The following is a 12,448-nucleotide window of genomic DNA, read 5'->3' on the forward strand; positions in this document are numbered from 1 at the left end:
AGGACTTTTGCTAGCAGCTGGCAAGAGCACTGGGAACAGATGACAGATTCCCACTGATGTTACGGTATCTTTCTTAACCGAGGATGTCATGACCCCGTACATTTCCTTTAAATGGTTTAAATTATTAACAGATATCACTGCTATTGTTTTTTATATAATCCTTCATAACCCTTCTGTTCAAAATTTCATTTACTGTTGTAAGTCCTGATAGCTTTAATGACATCAAAAAGCGTGCTCTCACACTAAAAGTAAAAATCTTAAAAATATATACATAAACACCCAAATCTAACTTAAAATGCCAACTCCTACACCCACGGCACCCCCAGTGAATATCTACTTTCCAGTACAAAAATTAAGCTTCCTGAAAAGGAGAGGGCTCCTGTCCAGCTGTCTCTACATCCATCTTTCATTGTTTCATACCCTAGCATAACAAGACCATGACTCCTCTTACCTGCTCTTTATTATTACTGTTCAATAGACCAGGTTTCTTTTTCTTTTTTATAGGACTTGTTGATGCATCTTGTGGTGAGTGGCCATTAGAGGAATGTGGAGGGCTGGGAAATTTCCTTTTTTGTGCTGTGCGTTCGGCAGAGCCAGGATCTACGTCAGATACAAACAAACCTGTTAGAGAGCACATGTCAGTGAAAAATGGTCAGCGTTGTGGTTTGTCATATACACTCCTTCACTGTACAAACATTATCAGTTGCCTATTCTGCAGTCACTTTCAAAACTGGAAGCATAGATTTGCTAAGCGACACTGCTGTCAAATGAAATTTCAGTATATTAATTTAGGTTACCTTTAAACATTTTTTTCTTTTCCCCTGGAATTCTGGTCATTAACCTCATTCTAAATATTATTCTCTTTGAAATAATTAATACTTACATAATGTAATAATTACATTCTGCAGTTTAGCAGAAATCCATGTCATACTAATTTATGCAATACCTCTTAAAAAGAAGAACTACAATTCCTGACATCTTCATTGAGGTAATTAAGGAAGATAAGCAATGGAATCGTAAACATGGTAAATGATGCCAGACTTTCTTTCTATTTCCCATATTTAAATACATCTACTGAAATTAAAAAAATAAATAAATAAAGACAAGACTCTCACTCATTTCTTAACATTTGACAGCTAAATAGAGTAAAAAGAGAAAGTGATCTAACTTTTTAGTGCCTCTTATAGGGAGAGTTCTCACGTTGGCCAAGCAGATGACTGGAGCAGGTTATTAAGTCACCGTGTCCACCTACACCCCAAGTTATCGCCCCTGGCAGCAAAGATGGCAGAGGGAAACATGTCCCTGCATCTCAGCTGCTCTAAGTCATCATTCGGTATCTTAGTGTAAGCTCATCTAGCAGCTTAAACTAACACAGCAGCGAACTTCAGATGCCCTGGGGAGAGCTGTGAGCTGCATACGTTCTTAAAAAGAGAGAAGAAACTGAGACCCAAGTCTACTGATCTGCTGTTGACCCTCAAGTCTGTTCCATTCCCACAATGATGTTACTTTTGCTCACACAATTTATAAAAACAAAAAAAGCAAACACAAAAACCACTGACAAGCTCATCAGAAATATCCCAGGTAAAAATATGAGCATTTAGAACAAATTTTGTTCTGAGAAAATAATAAGTGATTCCCATGGAAAGCTTAGCTCAGTTACAAAGTACTGACATAAAACAAAAAGTACCACCAGCTGCAATAGGCAATCACTAATCAGCAAAGAATCCTGACAAAATACAAGGGAAAATTCAATAGATTCTGTTTAACGTTTTTATTTTTCTTGAGCTTTTAATGTGTTTAACAAAACCAAATGTTAGATACAGCCCTAGGGGTCAGAAGTCATCACTGTCAAAGAGAAACAACTGAAACCTCCCTAAAGTCATTCCCATGCTGTCAATTCCCTACTCACTTATGTTAGCACAAACATTTTTTGTGGCTGCACACTAAACTGTTGATGAATAAAATCTGTCAAAAAAACCCTTTTTGCTGAGTAGTTTCTTTCTGTGGTCCCATTTATTGCACAGCCAGACAAGTGCTTCGCCTTCAGCAAAGCAGTTATACTGGGCAGGAACAAAGGAAGGAGAAAAGAAATGCTGCTTTTGGAGTAAATGCCACCTTGGAGGGTGTTTGTGTTTTTCACAGCTACTCCATAGAAGACAAAGTCAATCAAGCTGCTGGATAATAATCCCTTCCTTCCTGAATCTGTCGTCTTTCCTTCCAGATCTCACTGAGAGATGGGCTGAGCTGGATCAGGTTGCCAAGCCACCAGAACTCACTGAAAGACCCCACCTGAAATCTCCAATGAACACTAACATTTGAATAATACTTTACTTGCACAATTCTTCATATCTCCTATCCCAAAATGAAAGATGATATCAAACTCATCACCTTTAAGAATCTATTTATCCTCATGCGAGGGAGATGCACAAAAGCGTTCACAGACTAAAGACTGGATAATGCTTGTGTCAGCTTAACTATTTCAGGCAGTTATTGCTGTCAGCCATCTACCCTGCCTGTAGGACATGTCCTGGAGCCACTCCAATTTTTAGCCAACCATATTAAAAAGTTGGGCTGGAAACAGGTACTTCACATGCTCCTTCAGAAGTGGCTCATGTCTACTAGAAGCAACAATGCTCACCAGATGGCTTGAGGAGGTAACATCACAGGCATCTGATTTTAATCCACTGCCACGTGTTCATCAAGGCTCTCAGCAGGACAGGCTAGTCAAGAGTCCCAGCACCTTCCAGTTTCCAGTCTTAGGCAGTGCATCTTCTTTCCATTGCCTGCACAACTCCTGAGTGCATTCAGGCATCTTTACAGAGGTACCTGAGTTTGATCACATGCTACTCTATCTGAACAGCAGGAAAAATGCATACAAAGATGGATTCAAATGTCCAGAAATCAACACAGCTGACTTCCTCCTACTGTACATGCAGGTAAGGTCAAGCATGCTGCTGACTTGAGGTGCTTCAGTCAGGAAACTGAGGTGATATGGACTGAATACAAGTCTAGGATTTTTAAGAAAGCTTACTGTAGATTGTCAGGAAAATATCCAATTCCTTCCTACAACAAAGCTGCAGGTATTGCAAATAGCATGGGCTGCTGACACTTTCTCATTAGACTTTCTTAAAAGAAAGCCAAGAAAACAAAGTTTAGTTTAAAACTCTACTCAAAATAATGCCCTGTAAAATTGATGTTAGACTGAATCACATCCAAAGGTGACAAAGCACAAGTCTAAGAAGGCCAATGACACAGTGAAGAACTGAATTAGACTTCCAGATGATTTCTGTATTTTCTGCAAATGCAGAGGTCAGACAGTCAATAAAGAGAATTAAAACTGTCTGCAATGATGATTTGCACAAATAGAGATAAGGTTAACAACTTAGGCACATTTCTCTAAACAACACAGGTATAATAATGCAGGTACAGCTATGCTGACAGACTAGCAGGAGTTTGTTTCAGTTCAGCTAATCATGCACAGAAGGTGGCAGAAGAACTCCTTTGGCTGGCACATGCTTCATACATCCCAGGAGAGCTGCGCCAATAGAGCCATCATGGAAGAAACACTGCAGCAGTGTCAGCTAAACCAAAACCCACAATTTAACCAAAGCAATCAAAGCTAATACAAAAACAAGTTCTGAATTCTAACTTTTCATTTAAGTGAAATAGAGCTTACTTAGCACAGGAACTGTTTGCATTCAGAGTGAGCTGAACTGCACCATGCCATCCATCTCTTTTCCCATCTTGCTATCACCACAGGGCTCAAACAGCTTGTACAGCATCTTTGTTTCCCCACCATAATCTGCATTTCTTAACAAGGCCTCTCCACGCGTTCCGGAAAGCAGTCATAACTTAACTTCTCTCACTGGGAAGTGCTGACCATACCTTAACCCTTGTTTTTCCAGTGCAAAGATCTGCAGAACTGTCTCTCCCTACTGCAAACAACATCCTTAAAGTACTTGCAAGGACCTATTAGCTTGAATTTCCTCTGCATACCTCCCTAAACAGCCTTCAGCATTTATTTCCAGAGTGTATACACGCAGGCACGGCTGAAACCAGGTGGGTAACAGAAGAATACAGCATTCTGCCCTTTGCCTTCTATTTCTTACTTCTAGGCACAGAACTGCCACCAGAGGAGCACACCAGTTTGCTTTTAGCTCTTTGGCCTCAGGCTGTGGGGATCACAAAGAAGATGCCTGTGACACTGCATATGGTACATTAGCTCCAGAATGCAAAAGGAAAACTGAGCATAAAGTTTAAGTAATGGCCCGCTTCCACCATGTGATGCTTTCTTACTTTCAAATGATGTTTTCTCCTGAACTGCCTGATTCAGGCCAGGAATTGCTAAACTGCTGTAAACTAAAGGAGAACTGAACTGCATTTCAGCTACAAATCCAAACCACACTAACTGGAAAGGGGTACTGATTCAAAACTGATTAAACCAAACTAATAATGATCCCACAAAAATATATGTTTGGATAACTGATTTTGAAAACTACTTACATTAAACTAGTGTAAGTCTCTTCTGTGGCTCAAGCCTGAGAATGTCAGGGATTTTCACGTACATGAGCAAGAACTCAGACATCACACATAAAAACTGACCTGAATTACACACTTGACTTTTTTTTTTTTTTTCTTTCCAACTGACAAGTTATTGAAATGGCCAGAGATTTTCTGAAGGCAATATAACTGAGAAAAATAAAATAAAATAAAGGAATAAACAGGAACACAGCAATGTAAAGGCATTTTCTTTCAGGTTTAGTTATGCTGGTGGAAGAATCTAATGCCCTTAACCATCACTATGCTGCTATCTACCAGTCTGTGAGGGAAATAATATTATCAACAGTTTTTAATTCAACTTAGATAAAATAGGAATGTCAGTACCTACACAAGTTATTTTAACTAGAACTGAAAACTATAAGGAATGCCTAAGTTGCATTTTATGAGAATTACTCTTGACAGCAGTGCCCTGTTTAGCACGCACTGCCTTGGCTTCTCCAGCTGTGTGAGCAGACCATGTGAAGTTGTTCTGTGAACCAGATCAAGAAATTTATCTCTGTTAAAATAATCTGTCAGGAGGGAGGGCAATTTTCAACCTAGGATAAGTTTCCCAGTGTCGTTCATTTTAATATTTATTACTTGTACAAAGTGAAACAAATCCAAGAGGAAAGAACAAAGACCACCACATTTAAATTATGCAGTAATCTCGGTGACCAGGATGGTTATGCAGGAGGTGGATTTAAATTTCTGCTCCAAAAAAATAACAGCAAGAATTTGTGTGATCTCCTACATGTCAAGCAAAGACTTTTACGAAGGTGTTCGATAAGCAAGAATGGTCTCACTTTGGAGTGCATCTCACCATGCCACTTCATTGCCAATCAGTACGTATCTCTGTCATCTCCTTGCTTCTTCTAGGAAACTCCTGTCACATCTTGAGCAAGTCAACTTGACCCAAACCTGTCATCAGTCAGCAGCAACTGTGCACCCAGCTTTTCTACTCGAAAAGGCAGAGCTCAGACGGTAGTAACCCAACACTCAGAAAGAAATGAAATGCTCTGTGTATTAAATGAAGGGCATTACAGAAAAATAATGAATTAACATTTCATTATAATTATGATTAATTTAATTGTACTATTGAATTAATTTACCAAGCAGTCTTATTCCACTTACTTATTGATTTTTGATTACGTAATTTTGTCTGATTATTATTATTTAAATATTGTTTCTCATGCAAGTGAGAAAATAGATACTTGAAATAACTCTTTAAATTCTAATTTAAAAACCACTTGTTCATTACTAGCTTATTATTAATTGTTCTATGTTACCAGCATTGACATAAGTAATTATGAATGTTCTTGCAAAACATCCATGAAGGAATGACAAGCTAACCTGAGCCTCACCTGAGGGTTAAAAGTCATTGTCTGACCATGCCATCGTGTAACTACAGGATGAGTAACTACTGCTCCCAGGAGAAGACTGGACTTCTAACTTCTCCATCACTTCTCCCTTCCCTCCTCCTCTTCAAAAGCTTTGAATTCGTGTATTTTAAATGGTGTTGAGGTAAATCAATCAAGTATTCTGAGAAAAAGGAGCAACATCACTCCGACGTCACCATCATTACAGTCTGGTTTGGTAGAAGCAGCTTCAATTACGGCTTTATATGTTTTCCACAAGTCTGAAGTCTTTCATTTATATTTTTTTATTATCCCTAACAGTTGCTAACAGATCTACGATTGTTCAAGTCCATTATCTATTATACCATATCAAGCTCAATTATCTATGAAACACTTAACAAAATGATGGATAACTCTTTTAGAACTTATATGCAAACTCTGAGGCATTTTAATCTTATGCCAGGGTTTTGAAACATGATGCAGTTGCAATCAACCACTAAAGCCCTGTTTACATTCCAGAAACTTCAACTGATGCAGTTAACTCAATTCACTTGCATAATGTAATAAATAACAGAGGTTAGTCACGGTTGTGTAAATCCTGATGAACTCCTACTTTACAATCACGAGTACAAAAAGAGACTGTTACGTGTCTCTTCAGTTTAGGACTTTAGAAGACAGAGAGCAAGAAATACAAGGCAACCTCTGGCAGTGTAAGAGAGGTAAGCAGCTTATGAGCTGCAGCCTGGCTGCAGGGGACGTGCTGCCTCCAGGCACTCCTGAAGAGCCTCAGTACTAGAGAAAAAAGCCTCAGGCCGTACTGCTTTTCACTGCAGCAGTCTCAAACTACATTTCACATTGAGGCAAGAATTTCACGCTTGGTGTCAGTGCACCAAAAGTTGATACGTGTTATACTATTATGAAACTGTTACAAAAGTTCTCTAGAGTTTTTAAACAATAACTAATAATTTCTGAACAATATCTTTATCACTGAGAGATGCCCTTAAAACTTCAGCCTTCGATACAAACCTGCAGCATTACAAAAGTTGTTCAAGTAAGAATTCTCACCGTTAAGTGCAGTAGTGTTTCAGTATATGACTTTATTATACAGCTAAGACCATCTAATGACTAGCTGTCACTGACAGGCAGGTCTCATCCTAGCAACGACATCTATTCAACTCCCTAGTAATCTGGTTCAGGGAGATAAGCAGGTAGAAAATTACTTCCATATCCAAATCCTTAACTGACTTAGAATCAAGCTGGCTTAGTGCCAGCACAGACACAAAGGAAACGTAAGGAACACATGACTGATGATGGGAAGGAGGAAGTTAAAGAACTCCTTTTTACAAGTCACCAGGCAAGCAAACAAGAGTACAAGCTGAAATACATAAAACCTTTATGGGAGTCCATGTGCCACCACAGCTAACACCTATTGGCAGGTAAGTAGAAGAGTGTACTGTTGTCTAGAGAGAACATGTACAAGGAAAGACAGAACTGCATCAGACAATAATCAAGCTGGTTACACTGCTCTGGGAACACAACCTGGAAACACTCAGGAAATCCTCCAGAAAGCCTCGAAAGCTCCATCTTGAAATATTTAATAAACAAAGTTAAAAAGTAGTCCATAGAGCTGGAACAGAAATATAACAACATGTTTCTGTCAGAAATGTTAATGTAGGAGACATAGAGGACAAAATATTACAATAATCTATTCCATGACCTCTCTCCTTTGCTAAATAGTTATCTGCTGCTACATTTGTTCTGTGTTTTTTTCCAGACTTCTTTTATTCTCTTGAAGCCATCATTTCCCATTTCCAGTTCTCAGATTTACACCTTCTTGTTCTGATCAATACAGCAGTGTATTTAAAAACCCCTTCTTTACCGAAGCTACCCATCCACAACTTATAAGCAGATCTAAATCAGAACTGTAGAACAGCTACAGTAAGTCTGCTCCTGTTCCCTTCTCAACTCCAGAGGTCTGTCTCTACACCTTCCTCCAGAGAGGCACTTGTGTATAATCATATAATCAATCAGTCCATGATTATAGCAAAAAATACAGAATAAAACTTCTTGATGCTGCTCATTATGCAACAGCATAAGCATCAGCACTAGCCTAAGGAAAGGAGCAGAAAAATGCAGCTGGAGTGTCAGAGTGCATAGCTCTGACAACTGCTGTAGACTCACTTTTATGTATCACATTCTAAAGCATAAGAAGTCTCAGCTTTGGTTTTAAGCTCTAGTTTTCTTAGAGCCTAAGCCTATCTAAAGGCTGGCTGCCAAGCTCTATGCTTCCTGCACCCAACTGCTGTATTCTTGTCCTCTCTCTTACACCAGTTCTGGCAGCCTACCAAGCCATTTCAGCACACTGAACTAGTAAAAACTAAGTGTGTTTTATGGCTCAGTTAGTTTCCTGCCAGCTTAACTATTGAAGCAAGTGGGTAAAACTGCAGCACTGAGCAGTGTGACAAGCTTAGGCTGCCTTGAAATCACCACCTTACTTAAACCAATTCAAAAGGCTATGTTGACAACCTGGTTTAAACAATGCATGCTTCAGCTTAGCTTAAGTTGAACTGGAAATCATTTATAACAAGTAAAACTGAACTGTTTATTCTAAATAATATTTATGATGAGGTCTGCATTGAGCTAGCTGGCTTTAAAGCAATTTAATTAAGTTCAGTACAACTATCCCTGCACATGGCCTCACATTAGCTGTGCAAACACACTGTAGCAGAGCAAGTTAAGCTACAAACTTGCAGCGTAACAACTTCTTCAGGACAACAGTGAAGTTACACAACAGGTGGGATTTAACTCCTGCTTCTCAGAGCATAATAATAAATGAATAAAGCAGGGCTCCATGCTTCCCTTAAGGGCTTGTTCATCCAAGATCGATTTCCTCATATACATCCTCTCTAAAACACACAAAGGAAAATTCTAAACAAGATTAAGGAAACACTGCTACCCCATCACACCGCCATTAAACTTTGCTGCAATTTTTCTACCCTACGCAGAGTATAAAAGCAGTTTTTTAGTTCTGCTTTCTGACTTTCCCTTTGCAGAAACACTGCACTAAACTAGGAGGATCTTGCTTCAGTCCATACAACAGAAGCCAAGAAAGATTCATTTCAGCAGGCCTGTAACATATCCAGCTCTTATACTAAGCAGATGACATTTATGACCCACTCCCTTTCATTTTCTATGCAAACTTACAAATTCAACTAGTATAAAGTCTGCCACCAATTCATAAACTAAGTTGGAAATACAATAAAGCAACACGGCTTACAGAGAAGCCTTAAGATTTCCTTAAATCCCACATCACTTCCTCACTGACAAAAACATAGCTGAAAGGGGCTAGGGGTGGGCAATGGCTATTTTTCCCTTTAGAATGATGTCAACATGTCTTTTGCCCAACATACAGTCCAAATTTAATACATCAACTAAAGGAAAAGAGTGACTAGTTAAACAAATATCAAATCCATTACCATTATTCAATTAATTCAACTTCTGTCAAGTTCTATCTTTACTATGGCGATGTTTGCCCTACAAAGGCCTTTCAGATCATTCACCGATGTTTAAGAGTCCCACTGTTCACAGAGCAGTGAGTTCTGCACAGTGACAGGCTGGGCCAATCTAAATTAGCATTATGGTAATCCTGGCTTTGTTTTACAAACCACTCCCCCAAGTCACTACTGGAGTTTGCCCATGAGCTTGTTCAGGGAGTTGTACCAATAGCAAACTCAGTACAAAGCACAAGTCTCGTCTTTTTGTTTTCCCCACTTTGATTTGATCCAACCCCAAGCAATAGGAGCTGCAAGATCATGGGAGTGAGAGATGAGACTGGTAGATGAAAGTCCACTCCTTTCAATAACCATGAGTTATTTAATCAGAACTTAATGTCTAGGGAAAACTCATCTTAACCCTACAAGGAAAGCAAAAGATTCCTTGTGGGTTCAATTCATTAAATCAGTACACCTTGAGGTCAGATCAGCACTACAATTAAGGTAAGGGAATTGCACCTGCACAAAAGCAGTCCAGGGATGGAAGCTGACATGCAAGACAATGAGCAGAGAAGGGGAGGAAAGTATGGGGCAAAGGGAGCCAAAAGGAGCAAGAGAATCCCTTCTGAGCAGATGATAGAGATGATACATACTACCTTGTCTAACCCTACCATGAGAACTGAAACAAGAAAATTACTATCCATTAGGACAAAGACGACATAAATGCAATGCATAAATGCAACGTAAATTGCAGCTTGGTTTACCTGAAAACCAAGTCAACTGCAAGTACTAAAGGAGTGTGGACAGGCAGCTGGCGTTCAAATACAAGAACCATAGCAAGCAATCACACACAAGTATTTCACTGCAGGGCACTTCTGTTCCTTCAGTCCAAATGACTGGAATTATTTAAACTGATAGAGACGGTTACATCTTTGGGTTTCTTCATATTGAGAGACAACAGCATCTGCCTGTAGTAACTCATTCATAGAAAAAACTTCAGAAACCAGGGGGACAGAAATTCCCAGTCACTACTTCCGGTGGGGATAATGGAATGCATACGTTAATATTCTTAAAACACACACTGTTCAGCGGACCAATTTTTGTGGAAACAGAAGTGTTAGTGTTCTTTATTCTTCGGAGAATTAGGATCGGTCATTGTATGAAATACTACCTTAATATTATTAGTTTCTCCTATATTGCAAATCTTCAAGGGAAGCCATGGCAAGTAAGATGATACAGAAGGCTAATGTTCTTTCCAGGGACCTAAACTTACTTATTCATAAATCAGAAATAACAAGGAGTGTGAGAGGTGGGTATGACATACAATGAGAACTAAGCAGAAATTAAAATACCATCCAAGATCCAACAGTTGCTGTAAAAAATACAGTGAGTCTTCACTCAAGTGCAGTTTCATGGTAGATGGCACAGTTTCCACTGTCGTGGTTTACAAATACTATTCTGTTCTATAGAACACATGAAATATTCCTTCTCACTCACCTTTGGATCGAGTGGAGATATCCATCCCCTCCACCACCTCCTGCTCTGCCTTTATTTCCTCTTCAGCCAAACTGCAGGAATCAAAAACGTGAATTAGAATAGTTTTAGATTGTCATGTTCTTATATGTAGCTTCAAATACAGAATTCAGCATGACACTGTCAAACAGAACTATATTAATATTTCTGATGAAATTAAAAGTGTGCTATTTGCCAGAGCATACATGGACCAACACATGGAGAGAAACAATCCTGATACACATGCATGCTGCATGTTACCCATGACAAAGGTAACATTTTCACACCAGTGACAATCTAATAAAAGTACTGAAAATTATGCTACTGTCTGTACAAATTGTACATGACAGACAAGCAGGAATTCTGTTCCTTGAAGCTCCTAGTCTAAGGCCTCTTTAAGCTGTGTGAACAGACTCCTGCTAATGTCTCAGTGCTTGCCTGCATCAGTGAACAGATTAGCTGAAGTAACAAATTTAGCGACACAAAAAAGTTTACAAAATTAGAAAGTAACACACAGTTTTAGAAATCCTTGAAATTATTTAATAGTTTTTAAATGAGACTCTATAAGAGAAAACTAAATATTTATGAACTACTGGCAATAGAACTTCATGAACAATTATCTATAATTAAGAGTAAACAGAACCGAGTCGTTACTATTATTCAACCATGCATTCTTATACAGACACTTGTAATTTACTCCAGGTAGGAATAAGTGATTGATTAGACGACAAACTACACATGACTTGCTGATATTCTGCTTTCTCGTATTGATATCATGCAGGAAGATAGCTCAACAGATTTTGCTAGTGAAAGCCATTTGGGGAAGGAAAGTGGAAGAGACAAAAAAAGGAGTACTGGAGTTGCACAGCAGTTTAGGAGATCTGACTACTACAGATGAATGACAAAAGAAAAATATGACATTGTCTGAAGCAAGCCCAAATTCAAAATCATTGACAAATGCAGTTATGGTGCCTGAAGCAGGTATCACAGCTGTCCACTAACGCAACCAAAGCACAACAGCACGAGCACACTGTACTCTGCAGTAATAACTTACTGTCTACTTTGTTAGTATAAGTTGCCGCAGATACCAGTTTACACAGATATGGCAGACTGTCAACTACTGCTGGTACAGAGCACTCCACTCAGCCATCCTAGCTAAGGGACATCTATTTCTGCCACAGAGGCCAGAAAGGCAGCTAGGACCTTTGTTTTAGCCACTATGGCTACATCTGCCTAAGGCAGCTAAACAGAGCTCTGAAACTACAGGGAGAACTTGCGTTACATTTACAGCAGGAAAAACTCTTCAGGCTAACAAACAACTATATTAGCAGGAGTTTTGTTAGGTCTAAGTTGAAACAGTTTCCTAAAAAAAAAAAAAGCAAGACATAGCAGCAGGACTTTCTAGTCTGGCATTTGTCAAAACCACTTTTAATCAACTACCAGAGAGTTGGGCTGGAATTCCTTTCACACTCGTAAACAGTACAACCGTGTCAGCAAAAATTTTAAATACAAATGAACAGAGCTCAGAGTATGGAAGACCCAAACCTGAGA

General features: G+C 39.0%; 1 protein-coding gene across 21 annotated transcripts in view; it reads right to left on the reverse strand.

The window, feature by feature from the left end:
- The window catches only part of ZMYND8 (zinc finger MYND-type containing 8), a 65,488-nt gene that overhangs the window by 30,730 nt on the left and 22,310 nt on the right, over positions 1-12,448 (reverse strand). For 14 of the 21 annotated variants that reach the window (XR_002444350.1, XR_002444351.1, XM_021417134.1 and 11 more), the window contains 2 exons: positions 10,883-10,953; positions 452-621 (listed from right to left, as the gene is read on the reverse strand). Coding sequence is in view for 19 of the 21 variants with exons in the window: in XM_021417134.1 (XP_021272809.1) it covers positions 452-621; positions 10,883-10,953 (241 nt within the window). In the remaining 2 variants the exon portion in view is untranslated. The remainder of the gene's footprint in view (positions 1-451; positions 622-10,882; positions 10,954-12,448) is intronic. The other 7 variants (XM_021417136.1, XM_021417146.1, XM_021417151.1 and 4 more) reach the window with 1 other exon arrangement.

This window comes from Numida meleagris, chromosome 19, assembly GCF_002078875.1.
Source record: "Numida meleagris isolate 19003 breed g44 Domestic line chromosome 19, NumMel1.0, whole genome shotgun sequence".
In the NCBI taxonomy this organism is placed as follows: domain Eukaryota; kingdom Metazoa; phylum Chordata; class Aves; order Galliformes; family Numididae; genus Numida; species Numida meleagris.